Source organism: Sycon ciliatum, chromosome 12 (genome assembly GCF_964019385.1).
Source record: "Sycon ciliatum chromosome 12, ocSycCili1.1, whole genome shotgun sequence".
Classification (NCBI taxonomy): domain Eukaryota; kingdom Metazoa; phylum Porifera; class Calcarea; order Leucosolenida; family Sycettidae; genus Sycon; species Sycon ciliatum.
This window is the reverse complement of record NC_088654.1, coordinates 23288522-23305170: the sequence shown is the minus strand read 5'-3', so window position 1 is coordinate 23305170 and position 16649 is coordinate 23288522. Positions and strand designations below refer to the sequence as shown.

Below are 16649 nucleotides of genomic sequence, written 5' to 3'. Positions count from 1 at the left end.
AAGGCCTTAGGGTCTGTTGGGAATGCCCAAGGTAAAATAATAAAATACAATACAAATACAAAACTCTGTGGAGGTTACATCGTACTGGTGCCCATATCGCCAGGCTTGGGGTTACGACAGCCATGCTGACGATTCCATGGCCTGGACATGGGCCTATAACTGATCTGTCCGCCAGCCTGTCGTCGACGTCACCTTTCTCCTTCGCACACAGAACAACAACTGTTGGGAAATGAACTTCTGGACATCAAATCGGTCAGTTACACTCCGGTTTTTCAACAGGGTTCTTTTTCCGTAGATCTATCCGTAACGTATTCAGTTACCTTCAGTGACTTCTTTCGCTTGTGATTTTTTCTCCTCCCCTCACCATTACTGGACTTAGATGGAGAGCCAAGAGTAAATTTACGGTAAAGAAAAAAGGGACAAAGAAACTACAAAGGTACGCTTTACTGTCCACTGACAGTTAATACCACCAGTAACTAAACAATCAGCTCGTGCTATAGCATTGCACTACACTGACCGACGGTACTCACGTTCTACAACTAACTGGCTAACAGCTCTAGCATATCTAGGATGCGCACTCCAACAGCCTTCCAACTTGGAAGGTTCTATGTTATAGAAATAACATCAGGAGGGGAAGGTGAGCGCAACCAAGAGAAGCAGGAGCTGAAAGTCTCGTGCAATGTTAGCGCATGAGCTGATTGTTTAGTAACTGGTGGTGTTAGTGGACATTATAGTGTAACTTGTAGTTTCTTACGAGATAGTGGTTGCGACTTTGGCGATGATTTTTTTAGGAGGGGGTTTGCTCCCACACTCCGAGGTGTTTGTCGCGCTGGAAATGGAGCGTCTCTGTAAGTTTGTATCCCTGGTGATGTTTGTGCCTGGACAGCACTATATAAGTGGCGCTTTTTAGGCACAATCTTCCTCAGCCTACTCAAGCTCAACTGATGAGGGGTGAATTCCCCGAAACACTGTGCCTCTGGTAGCTGCGGAGGACCTCGCTGCAGCGTTTGGGAAAGTGGTATCTGACCTTGGGCGCCCATCCAGCCTGCTTTCGGATGGCTCAATATGACTGTAACGATCCCGATACCTTCAACCAGTTTCGACCCGCCCTAACAGAAGAAGTTATGACCCTACTGGAGTCCGTTGATTCATCCAAAGCACAGGCCATGATGAATTGCCAGGTATTGTTCTGAAGAAGTCCGCAGCAGAATTAGCTCCGTCTCTGTGCACGATATTCAACGCTTCGCTCTCGATGGGCATTTCCACGCCAGTTCAAACTTGCTAATGTGTTTCCTTTGTTCAAGGGTAGCCTTGATCCTGGTCAAGCTGCTTCTTATCGGCCTATCTCTCTCCTGCCTATTATATCTCGTCTACTGGAGAAACTAGTGAAGGCCCAACTCATGTCATACATAATGCAAAACGATCTCCTCCCTACTTCGCAGTTTGCATACAGGAGGCGACACTGCACTGAGGACGCCCTTGTCCTAGCGGTAAACCGCTGGTTAATAGCCATGTATGAGCGGAAAGGAACAGGGGTAGCATTTGTCGACATGTCCAAAGCGTTCGACTCTGTCAAGCACACATTGCTGCTGGAAGAGCTCTCCAACGCTGTTTACCGCCTCCCCGGTGTTGTATTCTAACGTTACCGTTACTCATTGACCGAGCGTTCTTTGCTTTGTACTACACCCTGCTATCATACGAACTTAGAAGTTGCGACTTCGGCGGTAATAGTCATGAAGTTGATTGTTCCAACTTCTAAGTTCGTATTGTTGTCCCTCACGCGGACGTGCGACTAGTTGTTGGAGGTGACAGCGTTGCGAATAGCTATACTGGCTCTCAACGTCTGTTTATCACAACTCCATGAGCGACTCTGACTCACGCTGCTACCTGGAGCTTCACGAGGTGTTTGTCGCGCTGGAAACAAAGCGTCTCTGTAAGTTTGTATCCCTGGTGATGGTTTGGCCTGGAGAGCAGTATATAAGTGGTGCTTTTCAGGCACAATCTTCCTCAGCCTACTCAAGCTCAACTGATGAGGGGTGAATTCCCCGAAACACCGTGTATTGAGCAGGGAGTGGTGCTTTCTTGCAGGTTTGCCGAGTGGAAGGTGCGACGTGCTCCTCGTGTGCTCCGGATGGCAGTCGTGAGTCAGTGAAGTGTCAAGTTCGGCAAGAAGCGTGTGTTCCTAGTTGGAACAATCAACTTCCCTGCTATCATGTTAGGCTATTTCCTACAATATTTTATTGTTTCCATTCGCTTCCATGTAATAGGGCGACACCGCCCGTTTGGTTCTGCGAATTCAAATAATAATGTACCTGCCTACCTACCTACATGGGTGTGACAGGCACTGCGAATTCCTGGCTTGCTAGTTTCCTCAGCGACCGGTACCAGCGTGTAGTTGTTGGCGGAAGTATGTCAAGCTACACACAGTGCAGTCGAGGCGTGCCACAGGGCTCCGTTCTCGGTCCACTGCTCTTTACCGTGCATATTCGCGACATCCACAATTGCATTCCACGTCCCGTCGTTCATCAAGAGTTTGCGGACGATATCGTTCTCGAGGTCTCTGGGAGGCGAGCAGTGGTGTGCAGCTCCCTAAGCACCGCCGTCACCAGTCTGGCAGCTTGGCTTAAGGACCGTGGCCTTAAGCTGAACCAAACGAAGACTCAGGTCTTGCATAACACCTCGTGGTGGGCAGCAGAGTGCAGAACCGCTCCAGATCCGTTGCGACGGGAAACTGCTAAGAATTGTGTCACAGGCTCGCTACCTTGGAGTTATTGTTGATAATGAGCTCTCCTGGGATGGCCACGTCGACCACACCATTCGTCAAGTTCGCCGCTCCATTGGTGCGCTATGGCGCTCACGTCAAAGCTTCACAGTCTCCTCGAAAAAGCTATTTTATCATGCAATGATCATGTCCAGACTAACATACGCGTCCAATGCAATCTATCCGTCTCTGATGGCCAGAAACATGGACGCCCTGACTTGAATGACGAAAGCTGCAATCCGTGCCTTCTTTGGCTTTCCGCCGTGGACTTCCACTGCAGGGCTCTTCGAGAGACTCTGTCTTCCTACCCTCGAGGACGCCCTGGCAGCGAAAATCCTAATATTCGTTCGCCGCTGCATTCATGGCCGTTCAAGTGTCCTGATTAGGAATTACTGCGCCAGAACACAGAGTGATCGCACCCATGGAGCTGACCAAAACCTATTACAGGTACCCTTCTGGCCCGGTTCTTCTGGTCGAGGTACGATCCAGTTCATTGGTGCCATTCTCTGGAACAAGACACCGCCCATGATGCGCTGTGAACCTTGTCACGCCCATTTCTGTCCTCTCTCGAAAGCGTCCAAGTATTCAAAATAGGTCACTTTTTCATCTGGTCACCATTGGTCAATCCTTCGGTCAGTTACGTTTTCGGTTTTCAACAGGGTTCTTTTTCCCGCAGATCTATCTGTAACCTATTCAGTTACCTTCAGTGACTTCTTTCACTTGTGATTTTTTCTCCTCCCCTCCCCATTACTATTAATAATAATTATTATTGCGAGGGTCCCTGGTTCGAGTCCTGGTGGTGACGGTCAATTTTCTTCAGACTTTTCCCGTTTGTCTCTTTCCCTCAAACTAGTGAAGATTATTATTATTATTATTAAAAAATTGTCATGTCGCTCGCATGTATAAAAGAAGGCGCCATCGCCTGTTTGTGTTGCGACTTTAGATAAAATTCAATAACAACAACAACAACAACTTGTGAATACGGGGCAGCAGCGCGAGTCAGTGCCGCCCATGGAGTTTGAGGATGAGGATTGTTGACCACTAGCAACGCAGTCACGTCCGATCACATACCTGCCAGCCTGTGCAAACCTGAGAGCTGGACAATGTTCATACCTACAATGTAGGTATGAACATGGATACAAATGAAGGTGTGAGGCATGCAACAAATGTACTTTTGGGTGCCTATTACCACCCTCCATATCGGGACTGTCCCGGCCACATCGGTATGGTTGGCAGGTGTGCGAACATCTACTGTAAACCGTGAAATTACTACTGTAAACCGTGAAATTATTGAGATGGTCTAATTTGAAACTCGGATGTTGAGCCATAAATAAATGTAGAAGAGAAAAGGACATATCGATACGAGTTAAGAGTAACTCTCCATCACTGTAACATGATACTATATACAGTCAGAAAGTGCAATAACTAGGCACAAAACTGACAGAGTACTGAAACATTCGACGTCCTGACACCTAGCTTCAACACATCTCCGTAGCGCTAACCGACAGCCTTCCAACTTGGAAGGTCCAAGGCTATGGAAAGACCAAAGAGGGGAAGGCAAGCGCAACGAAAATGAGCAAAAGCTACAGTCCCAACGGAACAAAGAATGCCGATTGTTACTGGACGATGACGAGACCAGTACGATATTTGACAAAGCGGTCTAACTACAATTCGAAGCAGCAAAGCAGCACACCACCCAACTTGGGTGGGTCATAAATTGCCTTCCCCTCTTTGGTCTTTCCATAGCCTTGAACCTTCCAAGTTGGAAGGCTGTCGGTTAGCGCTACGGAGATGTGTTGAAGCTAGGTGTCAGGACGTCGAATGTTTCAGTACTCTGTCAGTTTTGTGCCTAGTTATTGCACTTTCTGACTGTATATAGTATCATGTTACAGTGATGGAGAGTTACTCTTAACTCGTATCGATATGTCCTTTTCTCTTCTACATGGTCTAATTTCTGCGAAATTCGCGACCGCGTGGAAATCGCGAAATCTAGACAGCGCGAAAAGGAGATCCATGAAAGGTTTAGCAAGAATGCCACAGGTTTAGCAAGAATGCCATTCTGCAATCGCAAAATTAAAACCTCGCAAACCTGTCCGGATTCTAAAAACGCAAACTAAAAACGCCGCGAAAATTTCACGCTTTACAGTAGTCGCATGCCCGCGCCAGGGGACAACAATATAAACTGAGAAGTTGCGACTTCGGCGGTAATTGGAAGGTGGCGGGACTGGCGGCTCAAAACGCTTGAGCTAGCTAGAGCTTCATGCCAACTGGGAAGACCTAAGGATAATACGGAGGAACTGGAACTTAGGCTATGAGGACTACGTACTATCCACTTTGAGTGGCCGGAAGATAATAGAAATGGGAGGCTCCACGGAGACGCGATTCGTGACAGCCTTCAGCCGAATCTCACTTCAAACATCTTGTAGGATTCTTCTGATGTCAGAAGAGAGGAGTTCCTTGGAACTTCGTCATAGTAGCTTCCGTGTTTTCCTCCAGTGCCCTTATTGCTGTCGCTTCAGTTGGCATAACATGTGATCCACCAGTTCATACCCAGTAGTAGAGGTGGAGCATGACGGAGCTGAGTTGTAGTCACGAGTTAAGCAATGTCTGCATGGCTAAGCGTGGATTGTTGAGCAATACGATCCTGTCAACAGGAACGTAGTGGCGTCAAAATGACATCGGCTGTTGACATAACAGATCATATTCACGTCACATAGCGAGTACCGCGGGGATCGCTACATAGAATCTTCATTATAAGTACATGAAGTTCTTCAGGCTCGGTCCCATTCTGTACAATATTAGCTTCGTGAAGTAGGTTGTGAGAAAACCCTTTCTTTTTGACGACTGTTTCGTCCTCGTTTCTTTTTCAAAATACGACCAACAACACTACTATCTTCATGTCAACCTTGCAGAAGCAGTGATGGAGGTGACACGCACACAAACCCTGGATGAACTGGTGGAGTACCACCAAAAGCTGACGGTAACGTATAAGCATGTGCGCCCAGAGGATATCAAACAGCCGTCGGACACCATGAAGCTAGTTGCTTTCAATGGCTATTACTCAATGGACGTGGCGAAGGGTGCTTTCTTCACCGTTGATACCAACATTCACGTCAAGAAGGAGTCGACTACTCCAATCTACGATGTGGCATTGATAGTGTGTATGGATGGCAAGAAATCCACCCGGGTGCCGTTCACCGGCACGTTCGACGGCGTGAAGTTGAAGCAGAGCGATGCTACCATGACAATTGATCTCACCTTCGTACGCGGCGGTGGATTGGACGGTACGACCGCTTCGTTCTCTGGCTCCATCACTTTCTGCGATCAACCTCCAGTGACCGTTGCCGTTACTGTGACCGGCTTGACTTACAACAACCCGATAGAGCCAGACCTGTATATCGGAGAGTACTACAGGACAACAACGGATAGAAAATCTGTGAAAGTCATGCGAATCGAGCCGAAGTACCAATTGAAGTATGATTACGGAACAAATGACGGTGAACTGAAGGCCGTTCCTGGATTCACGTACAATATGAACATGTTCTTCTTCACGTTTCCGCAAGGGTCCGATGATATTGCGAGCTTGATAATGGGGACAGGTGCAGCAAAAGGATTTGCTTGCAACAATATGACGAAAACGTTGAAGACGAACGAGCTGGCGAATATCCGGTCGTTGTTGACAATTCCATACCCGACTATCTGCGCGCCGCTTCGCAGTCAGCCCAGTAAGAAGACGATTGTGCAGAGTGCCAAGCTAGCGATGTTTAGTGGCTATTACCCAATCGCATCCATCGCCCAGGGTGCTTTCATCTCTATCCAAGCAAAATGCACCTGCGTTGATGGAATTGTGGACGTCTATTCAGTCGACATCTCCTACTCACTGGATGGCAGGTCTGCCTCTGGCTACACGTTTGACGCGGAGACAATGAGTTTTGAAAACAACACGCTGACCATGCGTGAGCAAGGTATCACCCTGACCTTCGGACGTGTCTATACCTCGAGCGACTGGGGTCTTGCCAGCGTTGCAGGATCCTTGCCAGATCACCCCAGCATCACTGGCAGTACGCCGTTCAACCCGGTACCGCTGTCTGCATTCGGTGGTGTACCCATGACGACCAGCGACGGTAAATCATCCTTGACTATTATTAGTGATAAGGAAGTCAAGTTCAATGATGCAACGGTGATAGACTTCGTCTACGTCCCTCTCATGTACATCCTGTACGCTGAAGGCAAGTTTATGCTGTCATTGGGTACGGACGGACGGAGGGGAAATACACTCATTCTTACAAACTTCACTGACGGTGGAAAGGTCTCGGTGCTGACGGCAGTTCACCCGCCCTCTGGCCTGAGTGAGTGACACTCGATATGATCACATCGAACAGGCCGGCTGGTTATAGCGCATGCATACTTAAGCCTGGTTGAATGCTCTGTATCTCGCGTAGAGAGAGGTGTGTATTTTGTTCCGCATGCCATACACATACAATGTACATGTACATGTAGCTAGTCGTAAATGTGACGATGTGTATCGAATGTTAGTTTCCCTTCTTACTCGTTTTCACTCACCCGTGTACATTATGTACCCTTATGTGATCACGTACAGATTTGCGGAATAGTGAAACCATGTACCAGCAAGTTACTGTTTCTATTATTCATAACTTTGAGGGGTAATTTCACTATTCCTTCCTTCACCCCCCCCTTTTTTTACTTCGGCTGCTACGCAGACGAGCACTGAATCCTGAATTTGCTTGCACTTTTCATTCAATTTTGCTGGAAGTCTTGTAGCTATACTTCCCTTCGTATTGCGTCACTGTGTTGCACCTACTGAAGCTGCTGCCCCGTCTTACATTGTGCATGTATTGTCCTATTGTGTGGCTATTCTTCCATATGCTTCTCTCACTAAAACAGAGAGGTTCCAGGCTGTCCAATAGAGTGCTCAATACCGAAAGACAGAGCTAGTTCAAACAATAATAAAAGGAAAAAGGACCAAGAAACTACAAGTTACGCTATCATGTCCACTAACACCACAAGTTACTAAACAATCAGCTCACGCGATAACATTGCACGACACTGACCGACGGCACTGTCGTTCTACAACGAACAGTATAGCGTAACTTGTAGGTTCTCGGTCCTTTTTTCTTCTCTAATACTGTAAAATTTATCCTCAGCTCTCCATCGGAGTCCAATAACAAGTGGATGAAAAAGTGTTTTTACTCAAAGTTTCACGCACTGAGCGATCATCAGAAAACTGTTGTGCTGCTCCATCACGTTCGCACAAAACCCCATTGGTAATTCCAGAGTAACATGACCAGTGGCTGGCAATGGTAAAGTGCAGGAAATCTGCAACTACATGTACATCACAGTATAGAAGGGATGCATGTTACATGATGTACACTGTACAACCACGCTTCATTAGGTGCCTAGCACCGGTCCGTATGGCTGAACTGTGGGAGACCATTATTACAGTACAATGTAAGTAGATCTACAGTGCTGGAAACTGAAATCCGACCACCCAACGAGGCGTTCACATTCTAGCGGTCTCTATTTCGTAGTTTTACTATCGCGTGTTAGGTCTTTGCGATGTGAGCGCACCGCTCAGGGGTCGGGTTTCAGTTGGCAGCACTGTACGTGGACCTAACATGTACAGACTGTAAGAGGTTTTATTCTAGCAATTGGCGAATGGCACAAGGGTCCGCAGAAACATCGAAGAAGAAAAACCCAACAGAGTAAAAAGAACAGATACAGAGCATAATCATATTCAAAGTCGCTTACTGAATTTGAATTTGTTTGATGTACATGTACATGCAATTCATTTTGCCCGTACAAGAGTCTTTAACAGATAAGGAGCATGAACGAACATGTACGAGTACTTACATTGTATACAAGGTAGCGCTGATGAGTCCACAAAGGCGGAACAGTTCTGTCCGCAGATTGTCTACATGTACCTGATTGTACATTATACAAATCCGTTGATCCCGAGCTGCAGAGATAAGAGTGCTCAATGTCAGAGACAGAGCTCAGTACATAACAGACTCAGCGGGGGCCGTTCAGGTTGGTTGTAACTTTGAGTTTCATGCAGCAAGGCAATCATCAGACAACTGATGCGGGGCATCTACCCAGCAGTATGCTTATACACACGTAGGGCCACAGGCATTAAAGCAAATTTAGTGCTAAATCTGGTGGCGTAAGGTATGGGGAGAAAGCTGGCGCGGGCCATGGGGCTAGGAGAGGCTACAGGTGAGTGGAAGTGCCAGGAGGGTGGCGGGCAACAGGCAGGTGTGAGCATGAAAGTTTAGTAGTCTAGATACAGTGCAACGAGTGTTAGTTTCCAAGATCTTTACAAGACTGGCGAACACTAAATGTCATGAAGAAAGTGAAGAGAAAGGAGGTTTATATAGGAAAGAGATTGTGATAGAAGACTGTGCAATGAAGTTTGTTGTTTTGTTAGATATCTGACGTGTGCTGTTTGGAAGAAGTGTTTGGATGCAAACAGAACTTACAAGAGATGAGTAAAGACTACTTTTCTACAATAGCGTTGTAGGCGAGGAGTGCGTAACATCAAAAGATGTCGTAATGTGTATTGGAACTATGCTAGCCAAACATTACGTAATGATTATGGTAGCGAAGTACGTGTAGTAGGTATTACAATGTGTGCCAGAGTATGGTGAATCAGTGTTTGTGATGATGAGGAAAATATGACGTGTACATGCAAACAAATGATGATATCATGATGCGAGAACGTCAGAGACGCTACAGAGCTCCCCTCCTAGTGAATGAGTAATGAGCGATAACTAGCGCGATAAAGTGAGAGCAAGCAAATGGGATAAGCGAGAGAGTGTCAGAAATAGGCGGGAAATCTGACTTGACGACCAGCTCGTGTTTGGCGTGGCGGAGGCACGTCGAATGCGAGCGATGGCGTCGGCTTGGTCGGATGGCAATGGTCGACAGACTGGTTGTCATGGAATGCGGGTTTGAGTCGGTCGATGGATACTGTGTCGGAGCGGCCGTTGAGGTCGAGGCGGAAGTACTTATCATGACGTTCCAGGACTCGGTGTGGACCAGTGTAAGGACGTTGGAGGGGCGTTCGTGTTGCATCTGTGCGAATGAAGACATGAGAGCATGTCGAGAGGTCAGCTGGAATGAACGGATGCTGGGTGGGTGGCTTGCGGGGTTGTGTAGGGCGGAGCTCGGACATGGCTTGTTTGAGGCGGCTGACATAGGACGTCGGATCCGGAAATGGCTCAGGCTCGTCAGTGAGGAAATCACTTGGCAGGCGGAGGTGGCAACCGTAGACCATTTCTGCAACTGAGCAGTTGAGGTCAGCCTTCAGGGAGGAGCGAATGCCGAGCAGGACTAGTGGCAGATGTTCCGTCCAGCGCTGTGGATTGTCGGAAGCTCGGAGTGCAGCTTTCAGTTGTCTGTGAAAGCGCTCTACCATGCCGTTGGCAGCAGGGTGGTAAGCCGTTGTACGAATGCGAGACGTGCCAAGTAGTGACATGAGCGATGACCACAGGGATGACTCAAATTGGGCACCTCGGTCGGTTGTGAGCACAGTGGGAACACCAAATCGGGCGACCCAGGTGGCAACAAACTGGCGAACACTAAATGTCATGAAGAAAGTGAAGAGAAAGGAGGTTTATATAGGAAAGAGATTGTGATAGAAGACTGTGCAATGAAGTTTGTTGTTTTGTTAGATATCTGACGTGTGCTGTTTGGAAGAAGTGTTTGGATGCAAACAGAACTTACAAGAGATGAGTAAAGACTACTTTTCTACAATAGCGTTGTAGGCGAGGAGTGCGTAACATCAAAAGATGTCGTAATGTGTATTGGAACTATGCTAGCCAAACATTACGTAATGATTATGGTAGCGAAGTACGTGTAGTAGGTATTACAATGTGTGCGAGAGTATGGTGAATCAGTGTTTGTGATGATGAGGAAAATATGACGTGTACATGCAAACAAATGATGATATCATGATGCGAGAACGTCAGAGACGCTACAAAAGCGCCGAAAGAGGCAATGGGGAGGCAGTGTACCGCAGATGGGTGGAGGTGCCAGGAGGATGGAGGGCAATGGGCCAGTGAGATCGCTAGGGGGTCTTTGGGTGATGGGCAGGCGTAAGCAGAGTGCTATAGCCAACAACAGTGGATTGTGTTATTAATTGATATTGGGGTGCTCAGGTTAGGCATATGAGGATAATGCCGGCAGAAAAATTGGCAGAATTCGGTACTTTTTCTGGAAAGTTTCATGCATGTTTGGTATGTGGATAAAGAAATGGAGCAGAATTCGAGGAATTGCCCGCCATCAGGTTTGTATGGTTCTGCCAATTTCACTGCTTTTCGAAAAGAATCTGCCACCTTTTCGAGCATAATCCGCCAATGCCTAGGTCAGGCAAAGTGCAGTACAGTACTTGGTCAGTTCATTTGATAGGTGTGAAATTTGCGAGGCGGAACTTATTCTCATGCCTGCATTTCTCGATCATCTCAGACCTCTTGTTGAGCAGGAGCTTCTTCGGTGTCGTCAGGATGTGGAATTTTTCTGTGGTACATAGGTAGCATTTTTTGGACTCACATCTGTATGATCGGCTCTTCTCCCGCACCTTCCATGTGATGGTCAACGGCTTTCCTTCGCTCTTCAGCTCCCATGATTACTAGTATGTGTTTTGCGAGCTCAGTGCTGTTTTTGTGTGTGTCATACAGGTGAGGTGGATGGCGTGACGGTCTTTGAAGGGTGTCTCTGAGAGACCGATGTAAATCTTGCTGGTAGATTCGACAGTGGCATCGTACACTATCTCCTTGGTCTGGCACTCCCCGCGCAGCGGACAGGACTCTTTCACTTGGTTTGCTCTGGCTCTCGCACGTTGCTCATGTTGTGGCTGCTGATCACCGCTCCCATGCTGGGCATGCAGCCGTAGCTCACTTTCAGGGTGTTACGATTGAAAATCTTCCTGAGCTAGGATGTTTTCGGGAAGTGCCTAGAGACAAGGCTCAGGAACCTACCAGCGACGTTCTGGGGGGGGGGGGGGGGGGTGAACCATGCTACCAGTGTGTTCAGTGATGAAAGCGCAGACGGTATAGTGTTGGCGGACGCATCCAATGCCGTTAATAGAATGAATCGATCTGTTGGCCTCCAGTACTGATTAAACCCTATCGCGCCCCTGCCCGACTGTATGTTGGTGGTGAGTGCATAATTTCCGAAGAGGGCACCACGCAAGGAGATCCTCTGGCAATGCCATTTCATGCCATTGCCATGCTGCTTTGATCAGGAAGGTGACAAATGAGGATTCCATCCAGCTCTTGTTCGACGATGATGCCTCGGCGGCGGAAAAACTCGCAAGGATGCGTGCCAGGTGGGACGTTCTTGTTGGGGATGGCCCAAAGTATGGATATTTCCTGAATCCATCCAAATCAGGGCTGGTTGTGAAAGAGCAGTGCATGGAGGAGGCCAAGTCTCTCTTCCAGGGCACGGATATATCAATAACATGTGAAGGATCACGTTACTTTGGGGCTGCGATAGGGACCTCCCAATTCTGCAAGGGGTTAGCCCTGTCCCAAAGGTGCTCTTTTAATTCGCACTTAGTGCTTTTCGCGTCCCTCAAAATATGCTGAAAAAATGCTCTTTTTCCAGTGAAAACAGGCAAAAGGTGCTCTTTTTCAGTGAAGCATAGCCATGATACATGTTCAGATATGAACCCAAGCTGAGAAATGAATACGCACTTTTCCATTTATGGGTCCACGAAAGGCAAAACAGGAAGTAAAGTTCAAAAAACCACTTTTACAGCATTGTCTACACCAGGTACAAGCTTCACCAACTTTATGCCCCCAAAAAACGGCGTGCTGAGGCCCATCGAGCACTCGGAAACTGTGATCGCATGTACGTCTAATACATACAATGTATATTGTGCATGACTAGTCAGTAGTAGATGTATGTGCATGGTATGTGCATGGTATGTGCATGGTATGTGCATGGTATGTGCATGGTATGTGCATGGTATGTGTCGCACATGCACATCTCTACTAGTATCTCTATGCAACATACTAAGCATTCAAAAAGACTAATGTTACAAATACGCATTGCCACAAATGACGAAACAGTTCTGTCCGCAGATTGAGTAAATCCGAATTATGCAGCCGGCTTGGTTACCATTATACTAAGTACGGCCGGTCACTTATTGGATCAAGATGGGTGAACTGCCGTCAGCAACGAGACCTTTCCGTCTTCAGTGTAGTCGGTGAGAATGCACGTATTTCCACTCAATCCGTCCGTACCCAATGACAGCATAAGCTTGCCTTTAGCGTACAGGATATTCATGAGAGGAACGTAGATGAACGTTGTCACTTTTTCACCATGGTACACAACTTCGTTATCACTGACAATGGTCAAGGGTGATTTACCGTCGCTGGTCGTCATTGGCGCACCACCGAATGCAGACAGAGGCACGGGGTTGAACGGTGTACTGCCAATGATTCTCGGAAAACCCGGCAAGGACCCTGCAACGCTGGCAAGCCCACGGTTGGTCGAGGTATAGACACGGCCGAAGGTCAGGGTGATACCTTGCTGAGGCATGGTTAGCGTGTTGTTTTCAAAACTCATCGTCTCCGCGTCAAACGTGTAGCCAGAGGCAGTCGCGCCATCCAGTGAATAGGAGATGCCGACTGAATAGAGGTCCACCATTCCATCAACGCAGGCGTATTCTGCTTGAATGGAGATGAAAGCACCCTGGGCGATAGATGCCATTGGGTAATAGCCACTGAACTTTGCTAGTATGGCACTGTCCAAAATCGTCTGCACACTGGGTTTTTCAGGTGCTGGATGGATGTGGGGTGATGGAATTGTCAGCAAAGAACGTGCGACCAGCTTCTCCGTCTTCTTGTTAACAGTCATATTGTTACACGCAAATCCTTTCGCTGCAGCTGTTCCCATAATCAAGCGAACACTATCACTGGACCCTTGCGGAAACGAGAAGAAGTACATGTTCATGTTGTACGTGAATCCAGGAACGGCCTTCAGCACACCGTCGTTTGTTCCGTAATCATACTTCAATTGGTACTTCGGCTCGATCCGCATGACTGGCACAGGCTTACTATCCTTTGCCTTTGGCGTGTCGTAGTACTCACCGATATACAAGCCATAGCCGATCGGGTTGTTGTACGTCGAGCCGTTGACAGTCACTGGCCGCTTTCCGTCCATTGCTATTGTACCGGAGAACGACGCGGTCGTGCCGTCCAATCCACCGCGTACGAAGGTGAGCTCAATCTGGACGCGGAGCTTTGGAGTACTAGTGGTCTGGCTCAGGTGTATTCCGTCAAAGGTTCCGTTGAACGGCACCCTGATCGAGTTCTTACCATCCAAACAAACTAGCAATGCCACATCGTAGATTGCCGTCGACGAGCCGCTCTTGACGTGTATATTGGTATCGATGGTGAAGAAGGCACCCTTCGCCCCGCTCATGCCTGTGCGTGCCAGTTTCCCGTTCGGTTGCGGGGCGGGGGCGCTTTGCTTGCAAGGGTGCTGTATTATGGAATGCCCTCCCCAGCGACATCCGTGCCATCCATCACGCTCGGCAGTTTCGCACGCACACAGTTTTCCCCTATACCTGCGCCCTGTAGATGTCGACAAGCGAAATCTGATTTTTTCTGTTCTCTTTCTGTTGTACCCGATCTCCCTCTGATGTACCGCTGACTCTACGTTGAAGATCAAAGTATTTGAATTCTCATTCTCATTATGATTTTCATATTCGCTTTCATGTTATTGGGTCTATGCCCGTTTGAACTTGCGAATCAAAATAAATACAAACAAACAAACAAACAAACAAACATGGTGTAATAGCCATTGAAGGTGACTAGCCCCATGGTGTCCGACGTCTGTTTGATATCCTCTGGTCGGACATTCTGATAAGTAACCGTCAGTTGTTCGTGGTACTCCACCAGTTCATCCAGGACTGCTGTGCGTGTCATTGGTAGACCCTCCATCATCGCTTCAGTGGCGTGATAAGTGACCGATGCGATGGATACAGAGTAACGGCAGAAGATGAAGACGGGCGACAGACGCTATTCGATTTGGTTGCTTTAACACTGGATAGTGATTGCAAGTCGCATCATACCTTCTACTAATATACCGGTAAACTGCTCTAGTAAAATAGAAAGGCTGAACTATCACGGATGGGACCTCCGCCGGGCCTTGGGCCACGGCTCTATCACTGCATCGAACGTGCAGAATGCTCTTCTACTAAACTCTCACACGGGCCAGAGGAGATTTGTGGCCATAAATCAGACTGCTTTCGACACTTGACCGTGGTGTTGCTTTGTCCACTTCCTACTTTTGTACACTGCACGTACCTCCTGGATGGAATGTACGTTACAAGAGTTTGCTTGTCGCAAAGACTTTGTATTCCCTGTCAAAATCACGAGGGACAGCTCAACTAGCAGTGCCCACGTCAACTCTTCAGACAGGCTCTGACAGTGCCAACGTCAAGGAGGCCAGAGGTGGGTAGACAAGATTGGAGATCACGGACCAAGGCAAGTGTAAAACACGGAAGCTACTCTACTGATCTGTCTTCGTCGTAGCTTGATAGATTCGCCAATTCGTTCATTCCGAGTTCAGGCAGTACAGTGTGTCTTGTAGTCCTACTCATAGTCGTTCACGGATTCAGAAGATCTACATGTATATGTACATGTACATGACTGTATTGCTGGGGGGGGGCGATCCCAATCGCACCAGATTACGATACACACTGGACCGCATGAATATGCGCGCGAAAGCGCTAGAAGGCGTGACACTATCTTATAAAGCTGGTCGAACTGACCGCCACTCATGTCCTCACCTCAACCTTCCAGCAATGACGTCACAAAATCTGGTTCATTCGCTCAGACAATGTAGAGGTCTACATGTATAAGCTGCCCTTTCCCAAAGGTGCTCGCCCTGTTTTCCGCCCTTTTTGGCCCTTTTTGGAAAAGCCCGTTTCTTTCGCCCTTTATTGCGTTTTTCAGTGAGTATCGTCCTTTTTGAGCTTTTTTAGCTGAAAAAGTGCTGATAAAAGCAGACACTAGATGCACTGGTACCTTGACGTGAAATTGGAGTTAGTTTACCAACCAGCCTTGGCAACTGAGTACTGGCAACCCAGAGTCAACAGACGTACCAACAACATCAGCTACTGAGTACTGGCAACCCAGAGTCAACAGACGTAGCAACAACATCAGCTACTGAGTACTGGCTACCCAGAGTCAACAGACGTAGCAACAACATCAGCTACTGAGTACTGGCAACCCAGAGTCAACAGACGTAGCAACAACATCAGCTACTGAGTACTGGCAACCCAGAGTCAACAGACGTAGCAACAACATCAGCTACTGAGTACTGGCAACCCAGAGTCAACAGACGTAGCAACAACATCAGCTACTGAGTACTGGCAACCCAGAGTCAACAGACGTACCAACAACATCAGCTACTGAGTACTGGCAACCCAGAGTCAACAGACGTAGCAACAACATCAGCTACTGAGTACTGGCAACCCAGAGTCAACAGACGTAGCAACAACATCAGCTACTCAGTACTGGCAACCCAGAGTCAACAGACGTAGCAACAACATCAGCTACTGAGTACTGGCAACCCAGAGTCAACAGACGTAGCAACAACATCAGCTACTGAGTACTGGCAACCCAGAGTCAACAGACGTAGCAACAACATCAGCTACTGAGTACTGGCAACCCAGAGTCAACAGACGTAGCAACAACATCAGCTACTGAGTACTGGCAACCCAGAGTCAACAGACGTAGCAACAACATCAGCTACTGAGTACTGGCAACCCAGAGTCAACAGACGTAGCAACAACATCAGCTACTGAGTACTGGCAACCCAGAGTCAACAGACGTAGCAACAACATCAGCTACTG

General features: G+C 47.8%; 1 protein-coding gene across 1 annotated transcript; it reads right to left on the bottom strand.

The window, feature by feature from the left end:
• Positions 1 to 9596: 9596 nt before the first annotated feature.
• LOC135828071 (uncharacterized) lies at positions 9597 to 11403 on the bottom strand. The gene is made up of 2 exons (XM_065340504.1): positions 11330 to 11403; positions 9597 to 10359 (listed from the first exon to the last, which is right to left on the bottom strand). Exons 1-2 carry the CDS (start codon positions 11401 to 11403, stop codon positions 9597 to 9599), a joined length of 837 nt encoding a protein of 278 aa, XP_065196576.1.
• Positions 11404 to 16649: the final 5246 nt, after the last annotated feature.